This window comes from Tenrec ecaudatus, chromosome 3 (genome assembly GCF_050624435.1).
Source record: "Tenrec ecaudatus isolate mTenEca1 chromosome 3, mTenEca1.hap1, whole genome shotgun sequence".
In the NCBI taxonomy this organism is placed as follows: Eukaryota; Metazoa; Chordata; class Mammalia; order Afrosoricida; family Tenrecidae; genus Tenrec; species Tenrec ecaudatus.
The window spans coordinates 169,259,941-169,287,507 of NC_134532.1; the positions used below are offsets into that span (position 1 = coordinate 169,259,941).

At 47.2% G+C, this 27,567-nt stretch overlaps 1 protein-coding gene across 1 annotated transcript in view; it reads right to left on the reverse strand.

The window, feature by feature from the left end:
* KIT (KIT proto-oncogene, receptor tyrosine kinase) overlaps positions 1-27,567 on the reverse strand; it is a 111,304-nt gene that overhangs the window by 40,595 nt on the left and 43,142 nt on the right. The window contains exons 2-7 of the mRNA XM_075544967.1: positions 21,131-21,406; positions 15,250-15,531; positions 13,989-14,125; positions 9,783-9,957; positions 4,429-4,618; positions 1,894-2,009 (exon numbers count right to left, since the gene is read on the reverse strand). Coding sequence (XP_075401082.1) covers positions 1,894-2,009; positions 4,429-4,618; positions 9,783-9,957; positions 13,989-14,125; positions 15,250-15,531; positions 21,131-21,406 — 1,176 coding nt within the window. The remainder of the gene's footprint in view (positions 1-1,893; positions 2,010-4,428; positions 4,619-9,782; positions 9,958-13,988; positions 14,126-15,249; positions 15,532-21,130; positions 21,407-27,567) is intronic.

Below are 27,567 nucleotides of genomic sequence, written 5' to 3' on the forward strand. Positions count from 1 at the left end.
CTGAGCAGTGCCGATGGTTACCAGTTCAAACCCACCCAGCGGTGCCTTGAAACAGAGCCAGGCAATCTGTTTCTGGACTCTCGTGACACACCTGGGGTCGCCGTGGGTCAGAACGGACTCAACTGCTTCCAGTGACTGTTGATCTGCCGTGACCGGACTCCACCAGAAAAGCGAACAAGTCCTTCAAGCCGCAGGTAGTGTGAGAAGCAAGGCCCGGGAGTGCCCACAGCGAAGTGTGGGCGCTACGCGCAGTAAGCTCATTACACTTGCAAGCATACCGATTTACCAACCATTATCTCTTGTTACTTAAATGATAAGATTTCTCAAAAGCAGCTGATTTTGCTCACGTCCAATCCACTAAAGCTCCTCTGATTAACATCTGAATTAATCTGGTTGAATTGAGAGCCAATGCGACACCATATAATCAAAAGGGTTCCATATTAACATGCGTCCCTAGGAGAGAGAGCTCCGTGGTCAGCCAAGCTCCAGGCAGACACTCCCTCCCTGGAAGGGGGTGGAAGGCACATCAGCATATGAAACGATTCTGTGAGGATCTACTGTAATCAAGAGACATGTTTGCAAGGCCATGGCCCTCTTTATCTAAACAAATATTAATATCCTCTCCAGGAAACACAATTTTGGAAATGCTGGTAGGGTCAAAAGGCAATCAAACACCTGCCCAGAGGGCCACTTGCGGCTTCTTCTCACCCTGCACAGCCTGCCATGCGTGCAGAGGCGGCTTCAGAGACTCATGTGAAATCATTTCATAAAACAAGCCCGTCCCCCCCTTGAGAGGAGGGTGTTGGATCCAGGCTTTGTTCTCCCACAGCCTGCCAACTCCCACCCTGCCAACTCCCACCCTGGCGCATGCACCAAGCATAGCTTGCTCCCTAAGCTGGTCCCCGCCCCCCACACACCCAGGAGGGCTAATTCCAATGGCCGTATACAGCTACTGGGCCATTCTCTCCGCATTCCAGGTCTAGGAGACCTTCTTCCTCTGGCTGCGGGGATGAGGCAGGTACCTGCCAGTCCATCCCTGGAAATGCCATCAGGACCCAGATGCCGATGGCCAGAAGGAAGGCGTGCGCCAGGCTAAGTGTGTTCCCTCGGCCGCAACCCCGGGGGCAATGGAGATGAGGGGCTGTAGGGGGGGCGGGACTCAGGCTAGTCTATCACCATCGTCCTACCCCAAACCAACTGCCACCCTAGTGTCCCATGGTTAGCAGCCCAACACTTAAACACAGAACTTCCTTTTGTCTAACCTCATGCCATCGAGTCGATTCCAACCCATCGAGCGCAGGGAAGAACTGCCCTTTGGGGGTTTTAGTGACTTTTACATCTTTATGAGGGCAGACAGGATTATCTCTCTCCCGTGGGTTGGGTTCGAACCGCTGACCTTGTGGCCTGCAGTTCAATGCATCAACTCTGTGCAGCCAGATCAGTAACATGTTTGTTTTGGCGAAAGAACCATCTACACACAAAATCACACCGCAAGAAGAACGAGCGCTAGGAAAGCACGCCAGGCCTTGAGGAAGCCCCACACCACGGCCACCGCCAGCTCCCCATTTCGGCCCTCAGTCTTCAGGCCCTTTCCCTCCAACGAGTGGGACCCTGCACCGCAGTGTTCTTTTGAACCGCGTCCTTTGGGAGCCAGCACCCCGAAGTCCAGTGGCTTCGGCAAGGTCATTTGGTGAGGGAACTGTAGGCCGAGGAATGAGTGTTCTTTCACGCCCCGTCTCCCCACCGAACCACGAGGCCCCGAGGAAGGTCAAAATGAGCATGAGACACTATTTACACAGCACACAAGGTCTCCAGGTTCTGCAGCTGTTACAAATACAGTCACAATCAAAATAAGAAAGCACACCGAGATAAGGAGCCGTGCCCTGTACTTACTCTTCACGTAAACATTAAAGGTGACGGAGGAGTTGGCGTCAGAATTGGACACTAGAAATGTGTAAATGCCGCCTTCGGTCCCCTTTAGCCGAGTGAGATGAAACTCACTCACGTATCTGCGAAGAGAGAAGAAATGGGTCACCGCGGAGGGCCTGCCTCGGACTCTACATGCCCGCGTCAGCGTGGAGAGGAAAACCAGGGCCCGTGCTTTTAGGAAAATTCACCTGCAGCCCTCTGCTCCAAACCCACTGCCGCTGAGTGCATTCTGACGACTGAGGCCCTGCTGGACCAAGGATTACTGCCTCGGGGGGTTGCCAGGGCTCTGAGCTTTACAGAAGCAGGTCGATTCTTCTTTTTCCAGAAAACTGGCTGATGGGTTTGAACTTCTAAGCTCCCAGTGAGCTGAGCACTGAACCACTGGACCACCAGGGCTCCTGCAAATCCACATGCGCAATTCCGTAGTCCAGACACATACGCGTGTGTCTTTATGTACGTGCACACACCTACAGCCATATTCATCCATCCAATCAACGGCCCAGCTGAATGAGGACTGACTTGGTGTAAGATCGGGCGGGAAAGGCATTCTAAGCAGACAGGCAACCTGACCGAGAACTGCCACCCCCTCCCCTCCCACCCTGGCTGCCCGCACGGCCACTTCCTTCTGTGATGATGGTCTTTGGCTCAACTGCCCTCTTGCTAGGCGCCTGAACTCCCAACTCTACTGTGCTCTGACCTCTGCACGCCCTCTGGCCCCATTCAGGCCTGCTCAGCACACAGGGTGGGGCCCTTGCCTTCCTTCTTTCGACACTTTCTCTTTTGTTTTCCCTGAAACCACAGCCTCCTGGTTCTCCCACGAGCCCCTCCACTTCTGTCTCCTTGGCCGTCTTTGTCCCCTGAGCTTCCGTGTTCCTACAGGGCCTTCAGATCTGGAGGTGTAGACTGAGCCCTGCACGCTCTCTGGAAGGTTACTGATATGGCTGGACTGAACAGCCCACAACCTACTCCTGACCTACACAACCCACACACCCAAAAAGGCCCGCGGTGGCCTCGCTCTTGCTGCTGAGCAAGCCACAGCCTCTCACTGAACTGCTTGCTGTCTGCTCAGTGCTTTCTTTACCTTCAGTCTAGAATATTCTGTCATAAGTCTCCCATACAGAAGCTATTCGGTGACCCCTTTCCCCACCTGCTGTCAGTGCGGCTGCTAAGGACTCACACTGGAACCTTCTCCCAGAGGTGGTCCTTGGTGAACAAAGCCGCTTGAAAATCGTATCTGCAGCCAGGTCTGCAGCCAGTGAGTGACGGATAATGGGCCATGTCGAAGACTAGCTTCAGGACTCCCTTAGGAGCAGATTGAAATTTGACTTGTCCTGAAAAGGCCACCGTGCTTCTCCTGCCCCAGGACAGGCTTGTCTGAGGCCACTCCCTTGATGAATCTTGGAATGTGAATCTCTGTCTTCAACCTCCCCTTCTCTAGAACACATTCTTCTCCCAACCTCTCCACTAGAGATCCCACGCTCAACCTCAGATTCAATAAACCCCAAACTAAATGCATCCTCCTCCCTCAGACACTGGCCAGCACTGCTGATCCTCCTGCTCCACGCCCTCAGCCTCTCAGGGAATGGCACCACCATGCACCATCCAACCTGCCCGAGGGGCCCGGGCACGAATGGGGCATCTCCAGCTCCTCCGAATCTCCCCTGCGCTCTCCATCAACAAGTCTTGCTAAGGAGGTAGCACTGCCACCTCCCAAATCCATCTTCTTTCCCCTTCTCTATCATCCTGGGTCCTCCCTGACGATCATCTCTCACCCACACTCTCACAACAGCCAACAGGCTCCTGACTGGGGAACTGACAAATGACAGCCAAGCACCACAGCCCTGACCAGCCATTTGATCTCCGTCAATGCACTGAACCCTGTGTCTCAGTTTCCCCCTTCTTTCAAAACAGAGAAAAGGAGCATGCTTCACTTCACCGGGTCTGGTGAGGACTCCCATGCATGAGTTCATGCGACCATGCCCCACAGAGATAGCAGACATAAAGTGTTGGCTGCTGTTTCCATGAAGAGTGCTTTGAAAATCATAATGTTGCGGCCACTTACATTCACCACCTGGCCCAAAGTGGCTCAAAGACTCTGAAGTTTTCTCACCGTTTCGATAATCTATCAACCTTCCCCTCGCTGAAGGCAAGCGTTGCGATCCTACATCCACAGCAACCCTTGGCTGGGTTTCCCAGACGGCAACTCTCTCCGGGAGCAGGCCCCTCCCCCTTCTCCTAAGTGGATTTTTGTAATGGTTTTAAAACTTTCCTGAGGTGGTGATTAACTCCATTTAACCCTGGAGAAAACTAAAGCACAAGAGCGCGCACGTGTGCATGTGCCCGGAACACACAGCAAAGTGAGGGGACATGAGATGAGAACTCAGAAGGTAGCCCCCAAGCGCCCCCCCACATATCAGGTGGCCTCACACACATGTCGGGGATCACCAAAAAGCTCTGTGAAGCCAAGTGGGAAAAGGGGGGTGAAGGCCTTTCGCTTACCTGATACTACTTTCATTCTCAGGTTTCTGATAATGCTCCCACTTATCGGGAGAGGTGCTGTTCATGTAGACCCACTGCTGGTGTTCAGGTCTGGGGTATGCCTCGTATTCGACAATCAAATCTAAATTGTCTCCGTCATTAACAAATACCGTGGTGTTCATCATGGGGTAGAGATTAATGAAGCCTTTGTCTAATCACAACAAGAGTTAAGACAGAAAGAAACCATCAGCCATGACTACCCAGCATGAAACACAACCTCACACCATCAACTTCCACCCAACCCGAGAGAGTGAGTGTCCAGACCCGGCATTTACTAAGGGATCATCGTGACAGCCTGCAATGTGCCCCTAGCTGGGGACCATGGAAGCACGTGTCTTGGACACTCAGTTCTTGCACTGTTGGGAGCCTGTGGGACTATCACTCCCATACACTCCCATACACAGATTATATGCCATTTTCCTTTTCTTTGACTTTACAAACATGTGGATGGAAGAAACTACCCAAAACTAAAGTGAAAATTAACTGATTCTTTGGAGGGAGAAAAAATGTGTTATGACCGGACCTTAATGATGAAACATCATTTTCTCCCCTCTATAAAATAACAACTAATTTTGTGATGTCCAAATTGCTTATGACATGTATTGGTGCAGTTTCTATTGTGTAGGGGTAATTTCCAGTATCATTCCCAAGTTTTCCTTATTTGTGTTCATCTTTACATCATGAATATGCAAGAAACCAATTGTGTAAAGACTGAAAGAAGAAAAATTGTACCTTAGAAAAATCATGTGTACCTTCTAAAACCGAAACCTAAATCACTGTGTAATCTCTATCTTGTCTTCAGCTTAAGCTACTAAAGACTTCTATGTATGGTTGCCCCCAAATTGACACGCACTGTCAATGACAGCCATACGCAGCCTCCTCCACAGAGCAGACAGCAACTGTGGAGTCATGAGTCTGAGGACTGAAACAGCTAAAATTTAGACATCACGATGGGAGGGTTGGTGGAGGACTACTAGAGGGTTGGATTAGGAATTTGGACTGCTGAGGGGAAAGTTGATCTGAAATTCAAATTATCGCCTCATTTACGATTCAAAACCATTTTAAAAAATAAATTAAATTAAATATGGTCAGGATGGAAGGATCATATTCCTATCCTAAAATATAGGTCATTAAGATATACAGTTAATGAGCCAAACCATAAACGAAGACACACACACAGACCTTTGTATTACAAAGTTAACTAAGTTTCAGCATCAGTTGAGAATTTTAACTGACCATCTTAGATTTCATTTTGCTTTACAAAGGGCATGCATTTGGAAGAGTTACGTCTCCCAGCTCAATTGCCCAAGCCACTATCTGAAAGGTGTCTTGGGCTCTCCTAAAATTCTTTTAATCTTGGTATTTACTAGACATATAAACCTTTGGATTAAATGGCCCATACTCGGGGCTAATATAATTGTATATGTGACAAAAAGTCCTCATAAATCCATTGAAAGGAGAGAAAACCGTAATGTTCACTGAAAACGCTGAAAGGAGACCATTTAGTATGTAGAGAATGTTAAACTTAAGTCTTCCCATCACAGATGAATCAGACAGCTTAACAATCAACTCATACTTTCAAGGAATCAACAGAAAGGATGCCTCTCACAGTTCTGGAGTGGTGTTTCAGAAGCAGCGAGGGAAAATTATAAAAGACCCATTGAAATGTATAAGTGTTTTTAACACCTGTGCATTGAAATTGAAATAGCAGAGAAAGAGGGCCTGAGAACAGAGATGGAAGCGTTTAGCTAGCCTAGTAATTCAATTAAAACAAGGCATAGCTTTTTAGTATCAAAAACAGCAAAGCACTGACTGTTATGCAACAAACTCCCTGGCTTTGCAAGCATAGGAAAGGCAGCAACACTGAATTACAACTTGGAAATTGGCATAACTCTTCCAAAACATCCAGGTTTTTTAAAATTACGTATTTTTTTCAATTTAACCTTATAATTCTCATTTGATAACGCATCTTAATGGGGTGGCTAAGTGACATGCAAAAGCACGTGTGTTCTCCAACCATTGCAATCATTTGAAAAGTGAGAAAATAGAGGTCTGACTAGATAAACAGTGGTATACCCAATTAGTAATATCATGCAATGCTCAGAGATATTTACATAATTAACAAGTTAAGAATAAACTTAAGTAATTAAACAATCACCATTATTATTTTATACCTGCCATTCATAGAATGTTTTTCTGTGCCTCAAACTGCCCTAAGCACTTTATCATGAATTGCTTTATTAAATAATTACAGCAAATATTTACTATTACGATAATACCGAGAGGTAAGTCTTATAACCCCTAATTTAGAAGTGAAAATGACCGGGGCCTAGAGAGTCACACAGCAGTCACCCAACTAGGCAGAGCCTAGATTCTAGTACGTGTCTGTGAGGAACCAGGGCTGGCCCACTTCTGCCATGCCCCACCCGGTCTGACACCTAGCAACCCTAGAGGACAGAGTAGTAGCACTCCTTTGGGTTTCTGAAGCTAGAAATCTTTACAGAAGCAAACAGCCTCATCTCTCTCCCAGAGCCAGCTAGAGGGATCGAACTGCTGACTGTGTGGTTACCAGCCTAACACATAACCCACTATACCACCAAGGCTCTTTGTTGAGAAACAGAGACAGAATAGGTTAAAGCATTACATAACAAACATCTACAGGCAATATATCAAAATGCTTAAAATGGTTATATCAAGTTAGTGCGACTAGGGGACCGTTTTAACATTATTCTTCTATTTTTTTTATTCCACAGTTTAAAATTAATTATAAAATGTCAAATGATCGTTTATTTCTTTGCTACTATCTGGTAAAATAAAGTAAAGCTCTCTTTGGATCCCTGCATTCTCAGAATTAAAAAACAAAACAAAATCTCTTCCCATCTTTTGTCCATGAGAACAGTCAAAGGATTTTTTCTGATCAGAAGGTCATGAAAATGGAAAATGCCACAATCATAAATGACACCTCCCCTGGCCATTACCTAAGCTAACTGAGAAGTTTCACTTGGAAAGTACCTGAAATGTTTATGTCCCTCCAGGTCAGTCTCATAGACACTGCGCAATACAAACACTTGAATATTTCAGACCGCAGAGTCTGGCATGAACTTATTTCATTCACAGTCACCATACCCAAACTTCTTGTCTGAAATCCCTCCTGAGTTTTCTATAGTCTGATTTGCCCAAGACAGTCTTATGTCCTGCAGCGCTTCAAATTCACGAAGGGAAAGAATTATTAGAATCGAAGAACCCCACCTGGGTTTTTATAACATAAAATCGCATCCCAAGTACTGCAGCATTAAGAAATTGGTGATGCATTAACATTGAAGAAAATGCAAACCCTAAGCCAGGCACTTTCATATAATCTATTGTCTTTTTTCTTCTTTCCCTCTCCCATGCCATTGGAGTTAAGACGCTGTGATCTGCAGAGAATACGGAGTCCAAAGTTAAAGTCTGATGTGTTAAGAGAATGCTGAGCAGCAGGGCCTCCGTTTGAAAACAGGTCAGGGTCAAGGTAACCTCAGAGCTTTGTTCTCCCCACCAACCCATGCTATCTCCAAATCCTACCACCAGTCCCTAACCCCTAAAAAATAGGACCTTCCTCTCAGTCTCTTCCTACTCCTGCCCCACCCCAACCCACTCCCTTTAAAACAATACAAAACCAGACTCAGGTCTCACTGGTACAAGTCTTTCCGGTTATACAGTAATATTCTTGGAAACTGATGAATGGATTTTTAAATTCCAATTACATACAACAATACGCTCCAAACATCCTTACTAATTGCTTTCTGGAGCTGGAGCTGATATATCAACAGGCTCCCTAATCAATTTAGCAAATTAGCGCTTATGGAGTTTAATATTTTAAAAGCACAGCCCTTCTATTCATATTACTAAATGGTTCACAGTCACGTTCTGGGACAAGCAGTGCTCTTTCTGAGGGCCGACTCTGTAACTGGCGGTGGAGTGTCTTTTCTGTGCTCGGTCTGGGAGGTGCTTACTGTGTGGGACGGGATGAAGATGGGATACATCAAAGCCATCTAACAGGGCCACCTCATAGCCAGAGGCTGATGCTGAAGAAATTTGGGGGAGGGAGGAGAGAAACAAAAACAGACCTTACACCTTTTTATGATCCCTGTGATGAAGAACTTCGTCAAAGTCAAGCACTGAGGATACGCTGCCTTAAAGCAGTAAGGGCCATAGATAAATTCAAAGGATGCTCTAAAAGCAAAAACGTGTCAAAGGCAGGCATCGTTTAAAAAATGATTGCAATTTTCAGGTAATCAGAAACATCAAGTGCCCCGCTATGTTCTGCTCTTTTAGTAGATGCATGGAAATTTCATACTCAATAAGTTTTCTAGGGAGCCCCGGTGGTGCTGTGGTAATGCACTGGGCTGTGATCTGCAAGGTCAGCAGTTCGAAAACACCAGCCGCTCAGCAGAAGAAAGACTGGGCTCTCTACTTTCCAAAACAGCTACAGTCTCAGAAACTCAAAGTGGTGGTTCTAACCTGGCCTACAGGATCGTTATGAGTCAGTATGGACTCGACAGCAGCGAGAAGATTTCTAGAACAGGGAAGGCCAGGCTAAGCCAGTGGTCCACATCAGGTGCAATATTGTGCAGAAAGCACCAGCGTGTCCCAATAATGTGCAGTAGAACCAAGGACCGGCCCATGCCCCTGAGGACCGACTTCCTTCCTGAAGGATTAAGCTACCACCTTTCAGGCCAAGGGATACAGAAAGGTAAGCTCAAACCAAGCTCACTACCCCGGCTTTGCCTCCTGCCCACTGAGCCGCTGAAGGACAGGGTAGAACTGCCCCTGTGGGTTTCCCAGACGGGTCACTCTTTACAGGAGTAGAAAGCCTCATCGTTCTCCCATGAAGTGGCTGGTGGTTTTGAACTGCTGCTCTTGACATTAGGAGCACAACGTGCAACTGCGATGCCACGAGGTGGAGGGAGTTAACAGAGAGGAAGCCCCGTGTGGTCCTCCTTGCCATAAATGAACCAAGGCCAGAGGATACTGAGAAATACACCAGTCTACATCCATTTCCAAAAAGCTCAATGTATGTTTTGTTGGGTGAAGAGGAGAGACTGAGGTGGTGGAAACAGAACAATTCCCATTCTGTCTTTCTACTTCATTCTATTAAGTGGTACCATTTACTGTAGTGCTTCCATCGGAAGAGGCCACAAAGAAATTTTCATTCATTCATTCGGTGATAATACAATTCTAAGAATCTGCTTAACATCCCATTTAGATTAAAAAAATTTTTTTAAAGAAAAGCTACCCAGTAATTTTAATGCATACATTCCCATAGAGCTATTTACCTACGACTTTCAAGGTGGTTGTGGCATTTGCAGATCCAAAAGTATTATTGGCATAACACATGAACACTCCAGAATCATTAACTCTCACGGAGCTGATAGTCAACATTTCCTGGCGTTCGTAGTCAAAGTCACCCTTATGCCGGCTTGTTGTTGTCACATTGGCTTTGAGCTGGTTCTAGAAAGGGGGTGGGGGGCGGGGGTTAAGGAGAAGAAAAACAACAACAATCAAACATTACCATATGATTTATATTCAGGATCTTTCTTAGATAAATTAAAAATAGCAGCCATTAACTCTTCCATATTATAGCATGCATTAGATACTACTTAAGTAAGAATAATACAGCATCTCCCCAAGCCTGTCTCTGGAACCCGTCATAAGGCAGGATTACAGTGACAGCAAGTCTTTATTAAAGAGTGGGGGAGGATAAGCCGTACAAGTACCTTCCTTCATAAGCACGGCACACAGAATTCCAGAGTCATTCTGCAATGCTAAGCTTCAAAGTCACTGCACGGAAATGTCTTCTACTGTGAATCAGCACACTTGGGGACCGCTGGCACTTCCTATGAGACAGCCTCAAAAAGTATGTGGAAACATGCCGCCATCCTCCATCCCACGTTTCCACAAACATTTTGAAGCCCCCTCTTTTGCCTCAGCCTTTTCTAGCCTCTGTCACAAGGTTCTGCTTCACACCTAGAGTCTTCATGACAAGGACAACTTACACAAGCACGAGGCGTAATGACAGCGCCAAGCCCCCGATAGCTCTCCCTACAGTTCCTTTACCCAGTGCAATGGCAGCCGTTACCGAAGGCGGTCAGTTCCACCAAGTGGGAGTAGGTGAGTCCACACCCCGAGTTGTTTCAGGCTGAGCTGAGGCGGGAAGGTAGTTCATCGACTCTTGGTTGCACCGCCCCACTGTTGTTTGCCTGCTGTAAGAGCAGTGTTCGCATTTAAAATGTCACAGCCAAATCATATCATAAAACAGAGCCGCTGCCTCGAAGGACTGACAAGAGAAGACTATAGCTTTCTTCATCGCCCATTTATGTGCACACTGCTACTGCCTTGGGAGATGAAGAGAGAAGCACACAAGATCTGGTCCTGATGTGGAATGAGGTCAAAGGTGACAGGTCGACCAGGTCCCGGTGAAGCTATCAGCCCGTGCTGATAAGGTCCTGAATGAGCGCATGTCTAGGAAGCACGCTTTCAGCATGCTCGGATCCTCTGCTCAGTTTCAGAGGATCTGTCTTGAACAGAAATCACAAGCTCGAAGATGCTTGCTGCAGTGAAAACTCAAAACTGACTTACGTGTATTATAGCAGGTAAGAAACTATAATACATGGCACTGTGGGTTAGGCATTTGGTGGCTTATGGCAAGGTCAGCAGTTCAAACCCGCCTGCTGCTCCAAGGGAGAACGATGAGGCTGACTTGCTCCCGTAAACATTTAGTTTCAGAAACCTTATACAGGGTCTCTGTGGATTCTGAGATAGAGTAGAATTGCCCCTTAGGATCGGCAAAGATTATTGAAAGTACCATGGACTGGCAGAATAACAAACGGACTTGTCTTGGAGGAAGTACGGTCAGATTCGGCCCTTTAGAAACAAATATGGCGATGACAGGTACTTTGGATATGTGTACAGGAGAGACCAGTCCTGAAAAGGGACAACATGCTTAGTGAAACAGAGTCAGCTTCACCTTGGCTGCAGAAGTGGACCACACGTTACAATTATGAGGACGGAACTGGACAGAACTGTGTTCCACTGTACCCTGGGTCGCTGTGGGTTAGAGTGGATCTGAAGCCACCTAACAACAATGACACTGTTTGACTTTTTGTTAACGGCAAGTAGAATTTTTAATTAAAATAATCACAGAAGAAAGCTGATGAAACCAAGTTGAATGTTTCAGAACGGAAAGGAAGAGAAACTTGCTTCGCTGTCCACTAACTATAAAATCTTAAGCAAGTCATCTTGAGTCTCAGCTTTTGCTTTCCAGATTAAGACACTGTGGAGATCCAAGGGAGTCTTCTGACTCCTGGCAGAGGCTTGCCAGGGAGCTTGGCAATGTTAGCTGCTATGCAGGCCCACCAGCACACTTCCACACACACCCGCCTTCTGTACGTGCAAAACAACCATGGTCATGGAACATCCCCAATTCTATATCTTAAACCCCGCAAAAAATTGGGGTGTATGTGTGTAATGTCTAGAATGTTTTCTTTCTAGTTCTTACAAGAACCCAGGCGTTCACAAGAGGAGTCTGCACAGGGACACAGGGCTCTGCGAAGCCCAAACCCAAAGACCATTCTTTACAGAGCCGCCTAGAGCATCGTGGAAATCACGGACCAGCAGTCGGGCTGACAGGCACTAGAGAAGAAAACCAAGGGTGTTCACAAGTGTTGAGATGCTTTGGAGCAAAGCTAACAACTGCCAACGCTCCCGTCTTAGCCAGAACTTCACTGTGAGTTAAATGTATTCTGAATGCTCAGAGTCAAGCCCTCTAGGTCTTAAAAAATATTAATAATACTAGTTTGATAGTGGTAATCATGAGAACAGTATCCCAAACAGGGCCCATGCAGATCCATAAAAGATTCATGGATGAGCACCGGCTGGCGTAGAGCCATGAGCCCCATCTGCGAGTCACACATTACATATTGTCTGCCGCTCCTCATTTGGTTTTGCTTAACCCTTGGAGGTGCATACTGGGATTTCCCCAAAGAGCTTCCCACATGGAGGGCTTATGCACTGGTGCCAGTGGATTAATTGGGAATGGCATGCAGGGCTCCTGGGACCGAAAAAAAAATGATTCTCAACAAAACTGCCTGGGGCAATCTAATTTCTCCTCTCAGAGTGGCTAATTTTCAAGTTAGACAGAGGCCCTCCAATATACCACGCCTCAATTTTCTCCCCACTGAAATCAAGGATTATAGAAAGCCAATTAATGTGGGATTGTGTTCTGTAAGATTAGCCAGCGATCCATTCAGAAGCGATTGCTTTTATTAAATTATATGCTATGAACACTCAAACTTGTTTCTCTGCACCAACGGGTTTGTGGTGCAATCCATCCTCCCAGTCGATGGCAGGCATCACTTAGTAAGGTATCATCCATCACGGGTCTACATGAATACCATTATAGGGTCTCTGCACTATGCTAATTACCATGGTTACTTGTTTAGCAAAGAATTCTTTAAACAGGCATGAAATTGCCAATGTCGAATAGAGGGCAGTGGGAGGACAAGAAAAAACAGATAGTATTCCTTCCTCCCTGCCCCCCCCCCCAAAAAAAATCCTACCCATATCAGGAAGAAAACTCATCACCATGACAGCTAATGAACTAGATGGCCAAAACTCTTCAACAAAACAAAGACTAAAGGGAAAGAAATGTACTGAAAACGCAGGCAATGAAAAGTCCAAGTGAGACTGGGCATTTTAAAGACAGCTAGCAATACTTTTACAGTCGAGAAAAAGAGTGGCTAACATTCATTTAATTATAGGATATGCCTAACACTGTAGATAGCAGGCCTTCAATATGCATTTGTTAAATGAATCAGAACTTAAAGCTGTCCAAAACATTTCAGATCAAAGATAACCCCTTCTATTAATAGCTATTAAAACAAACAATATGCCATTAGCAACATCACCTCAGGTAGTCAGCCTCCGAGGAGGATGTTAGATCCATACTAAAAAAGAGCCCAGTCTCTCCAGATGGCTTAATGCACAAGCCGTTTTGTGGGAGGGAAGCACTTCCTAATTAATACCTGAGAGCATATATCATCTTTCAAAAATGGAAGGGGAATAATATTTTTTTTCTTAAGTCAGCAACTCTTTCCTATCCTTTTTATAATCTAACCTGAATAACATCAGCAATGCCTTTAGATCAAATCACTTATGCATCTAATCACTTTGGGTTGGGTATGGTTTTTAATTTCCATACTGAAGACATTCAGAGGCACAGCAAGAAACAGTAACAGGCGTCCAAAGTTCACCCTTCAACTTCCTCGAAGCTCATTTCCGAAACCGCGTGGATCGGTTGGTGATAATGAATACGTTATGTAAGGAGCATCCACGGGGGGAATAGACATCATACGCCACATCCCAGATCGTTCTGCCTCGGGCAGACACACCAGCTGAGCCATCCCCAAGACGCCCTGCACAGACGGACCTGGTAGTGAAAACGCCCCCACCTCCACCCCCAATGTAGCACACGGGGGACTCACCAGGCTGTTTTCTCTTGCCCACATGGAGACCACCGAGGTGGAGGCGTCCTTAATCGTACATGTCACCGAAAATTCCTCTCCTTCCCGAAGAAGATGGCTGACTTTGGAGGTGGAGACAATGGGCACGGCTTTGATAGCTACACGAGAGAGAGATGTGGCACTCACATAACATGCTCTATTGCAGCCCGTGAGTTTAGCTCAGCCTGCAAAATAGGCCAGCCTCAGGAGCACCTATCTGTTACCACTTGCATGTCTGAAGACATCAGCCATGAAAACACCTCATCCGTTGAGTAAAGCCATGGCGGCTGCTCAATGGAAAAGGCCTGAATATGGACTTGGGAATCAGAATGCTTCGGGACAATGCCCTTTCAGAAGAGGTCGAAGCCCTAGGGAAGCAAGCTTGCATCTTTACCTCGGACAATTCCCGATGGGTTATGTGATAGACCACTCACGCTGCCCTTCCTTATAACCTAGCAGGCAACCATCAGCTACCATGCAAAAATAAAGCCTTGCTCGTTTCTGAAAACGCTGGGTTTTAAATAAACCGCACGTGTGTTGCTTAATTTCAGTGAAGCATACAGCCTTTAAGAAAAAATCTGTACTTTTAATAGCTGAGTGCCAACCGAAGTTGGGTTGCATGATCTCTCACAACAAGGTCAGCGTGGTACTGTCCTCGCCCATTTGCAGCCACTTTGAAGATGCGTGACAATACAATAGCTGGGGAGAAAGTCCACTCGGGTGTTAATAGCAAACCAAGGAGTACCTCAATCATCAGCATGCTAATCTCTTCAGGGGACTTAGCCCCCCAATGGGTGGGTGTCTTTCATGGAAGGAACATCCCCTGCAATTTAGAGACTGGAGAACCCTCCAGTCAGTGAACTGCTGCCCAGCACTGAGGTCCCGCATGCGCACCCAGCTCAGTGAGCCGCAGGTGGATGACCGCCCTGGGGCAGGCGGGGTGGGGTTCGGAGCAGAAATGACCGTGAGGCTGAGGGGGCCATTTCTGGAGGAAGGGCAAACCTCGATGTGGGATAGTGGGACAGATGTGGAGAGAAACCAAGTGTGTATCAGAGTACAACTGTGCTCCACAGGGGTTTGGATAGCTGGGGTTTTTGGAGGGGGAGTTGACTGCCGGTCCTTTCTTCGGAGGCACTTCCCGAGCGGCATTACTTTTCCAGGATGATAAGAGTTTGGGCCATTCAGGGATTCCCTGAAGAGGGGGACCCTTCCTCAACAGGAGAGAATAGGCCTCCGCACGCACCTGCCCTCACTTTCAGGATGAACTTATCCGACAGTTCCGTCTTGCCCTCCCGCTCGGCAGAGCAGCGCACGCAGAGTTGGTGGTGGGCACGCTGCACACTCTTGATGGTGATGCCAGACCTGGGGTCCGGGACAAACACCAAGTCCTTGGGGAGAGGCTTCCCCTCGCAGTTCTTGAGGGAGTAATTGGACACCTCTGGGTCTGTGAGAGGACAGATGACCAAGGCATCGGTGCCTTCTTTCCCGTACAGCAGCTTGTTCACCAGGAAAAGCTTGTTGGGATCTGGAAGCAGATCAGAGATTAGTGTGAATAGCTGTTCACCTTGAAAACACATGTCAGATGCTGACTCTCATGCCAACAAACCTCTACTGGCCCGAATGGCCAATGGCCTTTTTCTTTGCAAGCCAGGAAAACACGGATTCAAATAGTATTGATCTGTTATTGAACTCCAAAATGGATCTGAATAGCATTGATCTGTTATTAAACTCTAGCTATGTGTTGGGAGTGAAATTGGAACCAGTACACATTTTATTTCATTTCCTCCTAAACACATCCCTAATGTGGGAGACAGGCACGCTGGTGGTTCTGAGGATGACCTAGTGCACTAATAACCTCAAGTTCCAGCAGTTCAAAACCACTTAAGGGAGCTCTGAGGGGTTAGGATGAGGCTCGTCTGATGCCGGGAAGACTTACAGTTGCAGGGACCTTGGAGCAGTTGGCTCTTTGCCCTCTGTAGGGTTGCTGGAGTCAGAATTGACTCAATGGCAGTGGAGTCGCATGGGATGGGTACGCTATTTCCCAAGTATAGATGAAGAAACTCAGCCTCCTTTTAAAAGCAAGCATCCCTAACACGATACAGACAGAGGACGGCCGAGCAGGACCCAAGCCCAGATCAGACTGACAGCCAAGTTAGAGCTCAGCTCCACTCAGGTGAAGCAAACAAGGGACAAGGAAGACGTGTCACGAGCTGTGTGCACTCACATGTGTTTCAGATCCCCAGCTGTTTTACGGACTGGACAGTCTTGAACTGAAAGCTTCAAGAAAAATACCGTGGCCTTTGCTTACGTCTCAGGAAACCCTGTGTGTGATCGCTTGTCAGACCCTCTATGAACAAACGGCTTTTCAGACCCAGAGGTTCCTCTTTCCTTCACGTGATAGTTTATAAAAGAACACTCCAGACGTGTCTGATTTTAACAAATCCTATTCGATTGGCACCAATTAGCTCTACATGCTATATCCCCTCCTTTCTGACTCAGTGAGTTTTTGTTGAAAAAGGTGGCCTATGTTGAGTCTTTCTCGAGGTACATTCCTGTTTCTGTGACAAAAAGGAAAAATCTTTTAAAACTATCCCAAACAGAAAAATAATGGCTATCCAAGAAAAAACAACCCCAAAACACAAAGTTAGCGCTCTTACACCTCTGAGGATATTTTATTGTAACAATCATTTCTCTACAGCAGGTCTCACTGATAATAAGCCATGCGGTGATCTTTCTCGGAGACGGGAAAGAGTCTCTTTCCTTTCCATCCCGTTAGGGCCTCTTCCAGAATGCCCACTCTCCTGACCCTCTCAGCTTCTGAAATGAGTCCACCAAGTACAAAAGACGTGGGCGCCCAGTCGCATGTCTACTGCCAGATGGGATTATCTCAAATGCCCAAGGGAGCCTGCACGTGTCAGGAATCCTGTGGCAAGGAAACGCAGTATGGATAATCGGGCCGGACAACAGGCAGGCCTGGAAATGCTGCCCACGGACCGAGGTCTCCCCGGAGCTGAGCCCAAACGGCTCTGCAGACTCCACATGCTGCCACCTTCCGCTGCGTAACAATAATACAGACAGAGTCGAGCAAGACAAAGCCAGGACCTGCGTAAAACGCAAACCTGACACGGAAAACCAGTTCCAATACTCCGCCAAACGAACAAGAGAAAAGTGGTCAGGCTGCGCCCTGTCAGAGGCGGAAAACTTGTGAGGCCTGGAAAAACCAGGCTGTTCTGCCCTGGGCCGGCTTTCACAGGTTCCACTGGTACAGGCCTCAGCCAAAAAGGTCCGCTTAAAACCTGGTTTCCGTGATGGGCTTTCCGCCTGGAAATCGGATGCTCCACAAACATGGACTTGACATAGATGTTGAAACTTGGATTTTGAAAAAGGTTTCTAAAATGAATTATACACCTCCCAGGCTGGCTAATTTATCCTGAGAATAAATTACCTCCTGATGAGGAGGAACTGTGATCCACCTTGGTTCTTTATCCATCGACTCTTTCTCAGCCCACTGAGTAGAGCTCCCGCGGTAAAGTCCTGCTTCCGTCCCCTGCTGTTTCCCAGAATGCTTAAGCATCTAAACACCTTAAATCAGTCATAAGTCAATGTTGCTCTGAGTTACTCAGGAAGAACGTTCTGTGCTGGCCAGCTTGCCCATTCCACGGGTTTCCTCATTTATTCAACTGTCTAATGATATTTCAGTTTTGAAAAATAAATACTTGGTATTAAAAAAACAAACACAGCTGTCCTTGACTTGATTTCATCTCATCTCAGCCACATAGGTCAGAGCAGAACTGCCTCGTGGTTCTCTAAGACTGTGACACCTTATGGACGCTGATGTCAATGTCTTTCTCCACAAGAGTGGCTGGTAAGTTCGAACGCTCCACCTTTGGGCGAGCAAACAAGTGCTTTAAGAACTATGCCATCAGGGTCCCTGATCCCTCATTAAAACCTAAAACCCAAGCCCACTGTCAGCTGGTCGAGCCTGACACTGCAGGTTTCTGAATCTGCAGATCTTTACCAGAGCAGACTGTCTCATCTTTCTCTAGGGGAGCACTTGGTAGATTTGAACTGCTGACCTCATGCTTAGCAGCTATGACTTCATTAACAAAACTCACTGCCACTGAATTTTTCCCAATTCACAGCAATCCTCTGATACGGATTCAGAGGCTGTAAATCTTTATGGGAGCAGAAAGCCTGAGCAGACAGTTTCATCTTCCTTTGCTGAGCAGCTGGTGGGTTTGAACCACTGAGTTTGAGATTTACAGACCACTGCTTGCTCAACAGCACCACCAGATACTTAATCCATTACCCATTGAAAATTCCAGTGTCCCTTCACCTTCCTGAATATGAAGAGAAGCTGGCAGGCTCAGTCATTATGAACCACACCCAGAGGTTCAACTGTCACTTAAAAGCAGATATTTCTTTTCAGCTGTCCACCGTAGAGAAAGCAAGAATGGGGCCGGCAAGCTTATCCAAACGTTGTGGTGATAAAACTGACACTCTTGGGAGTGCTTGGCAAATCTCCAATGTCGGATTAGTCTACCCATCGTTCTTCCACAACAGTGATGAGGCCCTGCCGATCTAGGGACCAACCCGGGGCTAGACCCGGGACTATTTCAGCAAAGAGCTCAGAGAAACCTTGATTAGACACAAATATCAACATGTGCAGCTACCATCGCCCCGCATGTCCTCCACGGGTCTGCGCTGGGGAAGGCAGTGTTTCCGGCCCCAACCGCCCCCCAAGCGACGAAGCTGCGCCCTTCAGCTGAGAGCGCGTCAAAAGTGGCGTTTGGGCAACGTTGTTCAATAATCCTTGGTTGGGGGAACCAAAAGATGGGAGAGACGAGTTGTAGCAGGGATACCGGGTGCGCGGAGGAAAGTTTCCAAGTGAAATTCTTGTGGGATGTCCCTCACTGACCTTGGGAAAACGAGCAGCACCTTGTTTTTAGGACGGGGGAAATCCCTCTGGTGTGGTTTTTCTGGCCTGTGTCTCATCAATAAACTTTTCAATTTTCTTCAGGCTTCTTTCTAATAAGCCCCTTTGAACATCCTGTGTTCTTTGAGAAAAATATATCAAGACACTAAGCCTCTGAAGTCCCGTTCAAAAGGCAGTTACTGGGTTACACATTGGGCTGCTAAATGTGAGGTAAGCAGTTCAAAACCACAACTTGCTCCCCAAGAGATGAGGCTTTCTAGCCTCGTAAAACGTCGCAGCCTCAAAAACCCACAGAGGCCGCTGTGCTCAATCCTCTGGGTCGCTATGAGACAGAATTGACTTGATGGCAGTGAGTCTAGTTTGGAGTGTAACCTTTTGAGCCGCCTCCATTAGTCCAGCTGATCCCTCCACAGCGGTGTTTGGACTGGTCCTATTTTGGGCGGCACCTGTAGGGGACCACGACCCATGTGACACTGAAAGAATGTGTCTGCAGCCAGCCACCGAGCGCAGAGACATGTACCCACCCAAGTCTTGATCGGGATACCCAGGCACGAGCATGAACTGGAATCAGTCAGCAAGACTTAGGGACTGATCGCATAGCTCTTCTGCTCCGGAGAGTGCTTCGGTGTTGTCGTCAGTATAAAGATACCCCCAGGTATCTACGCTTGTCAATGATATTAAATACACAAATACAAACTCATTACAGGAAAAACTCCAAAAACCACAACACACTCACTGCCATCGAGTCGATGCTGACCCGCAGCTGCCCCACGGGGCAGAAAGAAACAGCTTCGTGCAAGTTTCTGAGGCTGCACATCTTTACAGGAGCGGGAGACCTCATCTTCCCCTCCCGGGCCTGCGGTTTAAAGCCCACGAGGCCATCAAGGCCCCTGCTGCAGTGCAGGGACCGTAAACCATGAGCGGGCTTCAACAGGTCACACCCTGCCATTGACCTCCCGTGGGCCCGATGTACAGTCACTCTGGTTTTTAACATGTGCTGTTGAGGGCTTGTCTCATTGTGTCGCGGTTGCTAAACTGTTTGTTTGTCGTTTGTATTCTGCCATGAATCTGCATGATTTTCGGTGAAAATCATTTTATGTGAAACCCCTATTAGGTGAACTTTTAGAGACCATCAGAAGCCCTGGTGGCATGGTGTTTATGAATTGGGCTGTGATCCTCAAGGTCAGCAGTTTGAAACCACCAGCTGCCCTTCAGGATAAAGATGGAGCTTTCTACTCCAGTCACCAGTTACAGTCTCCGAAGCTGCCGAGGGCAGCTCTCCCCTGGCCTTCGGGGCCGGTCTGCGTTGGAACGGACTCTATGGCAGTGCTGGAGACAACTGCCGCGTTAACCGAGTCAAAGGGAGCGATCTGGGGAGGCGGGCAGGAAATGGGGAGCTGGCAACAACGAGCAGAAAGAAGCGAGAATGAATGTCCTGCAATTGACTGTACTGGTGACTGCACAACTGTTGGGCATGTGACTGAACAACTGAAATGTATACTGTGTGAGAATTGTATGTCGGTGAAATTATTAAAAATAAACAAAGCAATTAAAACAAAATAAAAAGCGCTTCCAAAAGTTCATGGGAACATCCCACTATCTTTTCGTATCTTTTCATTCCATTTTTCCACCAAATTTTTAAGACCCTATTTCTTTTTCTTCTGTCTCTCTCAGGTCACAATCTGCGAAACAAATGAACTGAAACCTAGTAAGAGCCTACAAGGGACATGTGCTGCTCAGCTGGCCAACCTTTTTCGGGGATGGAGTCTCAGAGTGAGGCAACTCTTCCCCAGTGCCGCTCCGTTCAGGCCTCAAGAGAGTCACCAGGTTCCCTGAACTGTTCTCACTAAGTGGGAGTACCTCGAGGCATTAAAGGCAGCTTTCCCAGGGATCTTCACTTATTCTTAGGGTTCGCTCTGAGCACCAGGACACAGAGCCTAACCCTAGTCTGCAACAGCATGAGGGAGAGGGTCGCCCTCTGACAAGACCTTCCGGCTGAGGGGTCAGACCCCAGACCAGTGTACATCAAAAGCAGGCGAAGAGGAACAAAGAACAATTTGTTTCAGGTCCATCAGTCCCCAACTGGTGATTACTTTTCTCCCCTGTGACTCAGCCCTCTCTATGCCACTCAGCATTAAGAACAGGATATTGAGTTCTCCGAAGCCATCAAAGGAGGCTGAGCATTTACCTCTAACAAACACATAAATGGAGCTGCTGGAGCCGCCTGCGTTGGTGCACGTGTAGGTGCCTGTGTTGCCGGCGGCTGCCTTCTCCACGACCCACTCATTGTGCTTGCTCTCACTCACTCGACCGAAGTCACTGGACTTCAAAGTCCACTGGACCGGGGCTGGGTCTGTGCACAGCAGCCGGAGCTCGTCGCCTGCGTTGATGGTGAGCTGCGATTGTGCAGGGTGGATGGATGGCAGGGACGGAAGCTCCGGACTCGCAGATGGTTGAGAAGAGCCTGCCAAGAAATGGGAGAATGGCATTGAGTGAGCGCTTCTCTTCCTTGGCGGAAACCAAGCTTTTCTTCCAATATTGACTTCCATCGTCTGGGTACCTCGGCAGTAAAAATAGGACCAAGCTGTCCTACTATTTCTGGCTGGGGAGAGCGTTCTTAACGTCACCCAGTAAAGGACTGCTTCTATGTAAGTCAAACCCACGGGTCCCATTCGGTGCACAGGTCAACACTTGGTGGATGTGGCGGCCTTTGAAGGGGTTAAACGGGGCAACAGGGTCAAGTTTCCGCCCTGAATATGGGCCACTGCCATGGTACCTGCATGCTGGAGCCCAGCTTAGAAACAGCAGAAAGAAAACCTCACCTTATGGGAAGGAACAGGCAGAACAAAACAAACCCATGGTCTTGTCACTCGTCAAAGCATGCTCGTGACACGGCTTGGGTTTGTTTTGTTTGGCCTTAGCTTTTTAGCTCTGGGAATCTGCTACTTCTGTCTGCTCTCCTCACGGGGCAGTGTCCATTTAGGAGAAGATCTGGGAATCTCCAAACAACAAGGTTTACAAACGAGGCCACCGTGAAGCTCTGACCACGAGGTCTTTCAAAGCAGCAGCAGCACAGGCTGCCCCTCAGCCACATCACCATGGCCAGACCCCCGGGTCTCGATGAGGAAGCACGTTTAAAGCGGCCAACGGGAGGTGCCGAGCACGAAAGCTGAGCCTCAGAAAATGAACAGTGGCCACTTCGTTCATCGCTCCACACATGTACTGACCCAACCATCTGTGGACCCAACCACCAGGATACAAAGGCAACGGGCTTCGCGCTAAGTGCGGCCTGATAACCATTCTAGCAGTTTCAGGAGCCACCGCCCTGAGTGCCAGCGCAAGTGGAACCGGCTCCAGCACTTAGCCTCGTGTCGAAATACAAGGAAGGGGTGATTGAAATAAGATGGTCCCAGAAAGCTGAGAGACGGAAAGATCAGCAGTTGCCAGGGATACAAGAGGAAGGAGGGATAGAGGGAGGGGTGACTAGATGGTGCTAAGGGTATTGTGTTACTCTGGGTAAACAAGATAAACAAATCCACACAAATTCATATATATATATATATATATATATATATATATATATATATATATATATATAGAGAGAGAGAGAGAGAGAGAGAGAGAGAGAGAGAGAGAGAGTTTTATAAAAAGGGCAAGTGTACATTAAGAAAGCATCCCAACCCAGTGCTATCCAACCCCGTAAATCCAACATGAGCCCATATGTCTGACACTAATCTACAAAATCCTCCTAATCTCAGAAAACACACACAATGACGCCGACTGCAGGAGGAAAGCCGAATGAGTGAACATGTAAACATCTTAGCGCTGGCCAGGGTCTCCATGCGGCTTCTCCAGCACCCAGGGCTGCCTCACAGGAAGTGAGCCTTGCCAGCTGAAGCAGGGAACTAGCTAAGTCAGCAGCACCCTGATCTGTCAATCAGAGAAAACAAGATACCAGAGAACAAGAAAGGTAAGGCTCACAGAGCCATTTAACTCTGCCCTTCAACTCATCCCACATGTGTTTATCGGCCAGGTTGGCAGAATAAACCTTAACTATCTCAGGTATGGTGAAGGCACAGTAAGGCTGCTCTTGGTGCCCTGGTGTAGAGGTGACTAGTTGGGCTGCAAATCTCATGGTCAGCAGTTGTAATCCACCATACGCTCCATGAAAGAAAGATGAGGCTTTCTACTTCTGTAGTTAGTCTCAGAAACCCACTAGGGCAATTCGACTGTGCTACAGGGTTGCTATGAGTCAGCATCAAGTCAAAGGCATTGACTTTGAGTTTGAGGCTGTTTCTGAGGAGCCCTGGTGTTGGGCATAAAAGGAAGTGAAGAAAAGGAGGAGGTGAACAAGGAATCCATCTCAGAGGGTCCTTCCAAGCCAAGAGTGGGGGGGACACCCTATTGAGAGATGACCAAAGCACCCCCAGAAGGAAAGAAGGCGGGGCTGAAGTGAAGTGGCAAGGAAGACAGGAATGAGAATGTTTCAGAGAAGGCTGACTGGGTGCTGGGCAGATGCTTCAGCAACAAAATCAAGGGAATACACAGAGGTCCTGCACTGGATGAGAGAGAGTCCAATGGCCACGCAGGAAGACAATTTCAATGGAGTGGGAATTTCCCTCGGCTCTTAAGCCAATGGTTGGTAGAGTTGATTCTGTCCTTAGAGAATAATGGCAGGAAATGGCAGAAAAGTAAAACTGTGACCAAATGGGACTGAATGTTCAAAGGAAGAAAAGACAAATTCGCTAGGCGCCAAAAATAATTAAGTGCCAGGCTATTAACAAAGATGGGCAGTTCAAACCCAATCTTGAGCCTTAAACACACGCCAGAGGCCAATTCAACTCTTCTTTTTAATTTTATTATAATAAATCATTTAATTGTGGGCTATTACAACTCTTGTAACAATCCATACATCCATTGTATCAAGCATATTTGTACATATGTTGCCATCATCCTTCTCACAATATTTTCTTTCTACTTGAGCCCTTGGTATCAGCTCATTTTCCCCTCCCTCCTCTGCCCTCCAGCTCCATGAATTCTTGATGAATTATAAATTAATTTTCATGTCTTAAACCATCCATTGACTCCCTTCACCCATATTTGTTGTTTGTCACCCTGCGGTGGGGAGGCTAGGGGTGTTATACATTTGTAATCAGTTCCCCCCACTTCCCCCTACCCTCATGGTATCGTTTCTCCCAATTCTGTCCCCGAAGGGTTCTGTCCTGGATTCCATGTATCGAGAGCTCTGATCTGTACCTGTGTACATGCTCTTGTCTAGCCGGATTTGTAAGGTAGAACTGGGGTCCTGACAGTGGGAGGAGGAAGCACTACAGAACTAAAGGAGAGTTGTATGTTTCATCAGTGCTATGCTGCACCCTGGCTGGCTCAATCCTTCCTCATGACCCTTCTGTAAGGGGATGTCCATCTGTCTACAGATAGGCTTTGGGTCTCCACTCTGCACTCCCCCACATTCACAATATGATTTTTTTGTTCTGGGTCTTTGATGGACTGGTACCTGATCCCATTGACACCTCATGATCACAGGCTGGTGTGCTTCCTCCATGTGAATTTTATTGCTTATTAGCTAGATGGTCACTTATTTATCTTCAAGCCCTTAAGACCCCAGCCACTTTATCTTTTAATAGCTGGGCACCATCAGTTTTCGTCACCATACTTGCTTATGCACCCATTTTGTCTTCAGCAATACTGTCAGGTAGGTGAGCATTACAGAATGCCAGGCTATTAGAATAAAGAGTTCTTGCATTGTGGGAGTACCTAAGTAGAGGCTCAATGTCCACCTGCTACTTTAATACTTAACATATAAATATGTACAACAGACTTATATCCCTATTGTTATAAATGTTTACATAAGTACATGCCTATATTTATACTCCTATAAATATTTCTTGCCTCCTAGTTCTTTCCTCGATTTCCTTTTACTTTTCTCCCAATCCACTATCATGTTTGACCTTCATTCAGCTCTCGGTACTTCCTCTCAGCTACCTTCCAGTTGATCAAGCCACACCAGGCACCCTATGTGCGCCCTCATCACCATCCATTTTAGGTCACTTGGTGTTCCTGTATCCCTCTGTTTGTTGTCTCCCCTTTCCTTTCCCCCATCTCCCCTCTCCCATGCCCCCCAGGAACCGTAGGTCCCACTGTTTTCTCCTCAGAATTGTTTATCCTACCTATCGTATATAGACAGACATGAAAAAGAAAAGAAAAACCCTAACACACATTGGAATCAACTTGACAGACAGGGATTTGGTTTGGTTCACATTTGAAGGCAAAAGGAAGGGAGTCCATCCATGGATGGGGCGGACTGAAGATGGTCGAGTCCCTAGGTCTCCACACTTAGTTGGCCTACAGCCTCCTTTTTCAGATAGGAAAATCACGCCGCGTTCCCCTGGCAATGAAATACACTTGTACTAGTCTGTCAAACACCTCATGGCACGGATAAAATTGGGGGACATTATGCTCAGGAAAATTAGCCAATCTCATGAAGATAAGTAATTCATGACACCATGATGACAAGGGGGATGGGGGGATGGTTCTCACACCAAAGGACAAGGCTTGAAAACTATGATGAGCTCAAGGGCGGGGGTGAGTGTGGAAGAGGAGGAGGAGGAGGAGGTGGTGGTGGTGGAGGAGGAGGAGGAGGAGAAAGAGGAGGAGGTGGTGGAGGAGGAGGAGGAGGAAGAGGAGGAGGTGGAGGTGGAAGAGGTGGAGGTGGTGGAGGTGGTGGAGGAGGAGGAGGAGGAGGAGCAGCCTACGGGCAGGGTGTTACTGGAGCACTTGGAGGTAACGTGCTACACAACTACACACAGTATGTTTTCTTACCTGTGTTACATTCCACAAATAAAACAAAAACTAACACTAATAAAACTGTTTATTTTATAATTTTATTATGGTCATGATTTATACATGAAGTATTGTTATTATTGATATGTATTGTTTATATTGACATAAATAAACAAATTGTTGTTGTTTATAAAATACATTGTTTATAAACATTTTGTTTGTTTAGAGAGAGGTCACAGCCTTTTAAACCCTGCAGATTCCTTATCCATCAGACCTCAAGCCAGGTCTGAGTGGTTATAAACAGGAGAATCATGCTGCACACGGTTTGCAGTGGCTGCTTCTTTCAGAAGGTCTTTCTTAGGAGGCATCTCTACCCAACCACAGCCATCAAGTCATCGCTGCTATTGCCATCAAGTCCATGCTGACTCATACTAATGCTAAACAAGGGTGGATCTCCCCCGTGGGTTTCCAATGCTGGAAATGTTTACATCACCCACTACCACCACCAGGTTAGTAGCCCAATGCATCACCCACAACGTCACCAGGTTAGTAGCCCAATGCATCACCCACTACCACCACCAGGTTAGTAGCCCAATGCATCACCCACAACGTCACCAAGGCTCCTCTTAGCGCGAAGAAAGCACATGATGTGATGACACACACAAAAACTCTACCGTCCGTCTGAATCAGTTCTGAGCTACCGACGGACGTGAAGTTCCTTGTCTGACGTATCCCTCCCCAGCAACGTTTCCAGCAATCCTTCTTTCCGGGCCCCTAACTCACATCCTTTTAAGCCTTTCCCCTCCAGCGGTGGGCCCTATGTTCTTCCTCACAATCCAGTCACCTTGCTCCCCCACGTGAGAAAGGTAATACCCCTCCTACATAACCTCCTTGCTGCTGCTTCTCTGCCCACCCAACCAATGTACCCCATCTCATCACCCTATCAGGTCTATCAGCCGCAAACACTACCTTCTAATAGCCCTTTCTTCCCCAGCCTCAAAAACCACAGCCATTGTGGCAGCAATTAACACTGCCAGTGGGTACCATTCGAATAGTACTTCCATAATAAGCTGGCATTCTATGATGCTCACCTTCCTGACATGATCGCTGAAGACAAATGGGTGCATAAGCAAATGTGGTAAAGAAAACTGATGGTGCCGGCTATTAAAAGATATAGCATCTGGGGTCTTAACAAAGCCCACATGGAAGAAACAGCCCAGTCTGTGATCATGTGGTGTCAATGGGATCAGGTACCAGTCATCAAAGACCCAGAACAAAAATCCTATCATTGTGAATTAGGGGAAATGCAGAGTGGAGACCCAAAACCTATCTGTAGACAGTTGGACATCCCTTACAGAAGGGTCATGAGGAAGGATTGAGCCAGCCAGGGTGCAGCATAGCACCGACGAAACATACAACTCTCCTTTAGTTCTGTAGTGCTTCCTCCTCCCACTGTCAGGACCCCAGTTCTACCTTACAAATCTGGCTAGACCAGAGCATGTACACGGGTACAGATAAGAAGTGGAAACACTGGGAATCTATGACAGATAAACCCCTCAGGACCGATAATGAGAATAGAAATGCCAGGAGGGGAAGGGGAAGGTGGGGGAAGAAAGGGGGCAGCCAATCACAATGAGCTACATAAAACCCCCTCCCAGGGGGGTGGACAACATGAATGTGAGTGAGGGGAGACATCAGTCAGTATGAGACAGGAAAAAAATAATAATTTATAAATTATCAAGGCTTCATAAGGGAAGGAGTGGGGAGGGGAGTGAAAAACTGAGGAGCTGATACCAAGGGCTCAAGTAGAAAGAAAATGTTTTG